The sequence below is a fragment of the Protobothrops mucrosquamatus genome, unplaced genomic scaffold (genome assembly GCF_001527695.2).
Source record: "Protobothrops mucrosquamatus isolate PMUCROS unplaced genomic scaffold, P.Mucros_1.0 scaffold3565, whole genome shotgun sequence".
Lineage (NCBI taxonomy): Eukaryota > Metazoa > Chordata > Lepidosauria > Squamata > Viperidae > Protobothrops > Protobothrops mucrosquamatus.
This window is the reverse complement of record NW_015389531.1, coordinates 102,863-103,931: the sequence shown is the minus strand read 5'-3', so window position 1 is coordinate 103,931 and position 1,069 is coordinate 102,863. Positions and strand designations below refer to the sequence as shown.

At 31.6% G+C, this 1,069-nt stretch overlaps 1 protein-coding gene across 1 annotated transcript in view; it reads left to right on the top strand.

Annotated features, from left to right (window-relative positions):
• Positions 1-1,069, top strand: part of LOC107297851 (ERO1-like protein beta) — a gene marked incomplete at its 5' end in the record, with an annotated part of 11,477 nt that overhangs the window by 4,803 nt on the left and 5,605 nt on the right. The window contains 1 exon segment of the mRNA XM_015827210.1: positions 921-1,007. Within this exon segment, the coding sequence (XP_015682696.1) occupies positions 921-1,007 (87 nt within the window).

Below are 1,069 nucleotides of genomic sequence, written 5' to 3'. Positions count from 1 at the left end.
TAAATAAGTCTAATTCATTATCTAATTTTTCTAGGTCCTTTCCTATGCATTTTGATGAAAAGTCCATGTTTTCTGGAAACAAAAAGGAGGCCATATCTTTAAAGGTAAACATAGTTTTTACCTTGACATTTACATAAATTGCAGAAACGAAAGAAATTTTAAATTACATTAAATCATGCTTTTGTGTGTGCATTTCATTATATTGTTTTATATTTGAGGCAACATCATTAAACATCAAGATACTTTTAAGTTCTTACAAGTAATATTTCAGAAAAGTAGCAAGCAAGTCATTAGAATGTAAGATTCCAGATCAGTATTGCCAGTAGATTATGCCATTAATCGGAATCTCTGTTGTGCTATCTACTTGCATAATTTTGAGTCATCTTTGTATCTCTACTGTTGATTTACAGCTATACTTTATAGCTTTATGGTAAATGCCAATTCATAAGCTTCTTTACTACATGAAAAATGAAACTTTTTCTCTTTATGAGAATATGAAAAAAGCATCCGGGGCGGGGATCAAATGATGGAACAAGTGTTATGTCATTTTAATGCAAACTCCACCTTTTTTTAGATATGTTGTTGCACACATTTACAAAAGGGGCAGTACAAAAGCAATGTTCATTTCATCCTTTTGTCAACGTATCTTTTTCAAAGCCAATAGTACTTAATGAAACTGATACAGAATTTATAGCATTAACAATGGATACTCCCACCCAGCTTGCTATCAGATTAAAAATGGTTGCAAACTATGGTTTGAACTAATTAGTTTGAAGGCTTAAATGGTTACCTCTGAAAGGAAAAAGGTACACAAAATTAGCAAGTAAAGAAAACATTGAGAGACGAGAATGTTGGACCATCATCTTTAGAATCACTAATGCATTAGAAAAAGCTTTAAACATGTTTTTCTGTATTGGTAGGAAGAATTCAGATTGCATTTCAAAAACATATCTCGCATAATGGATTGTGTTGGATGTGATAAATGTCGGTTATGGGGAAAATTGCAGGTATGTGAGGTTTTTTTCATGTTTTAAGGTTAACATTCTTACATAGCAAAACAGTTGCTCAC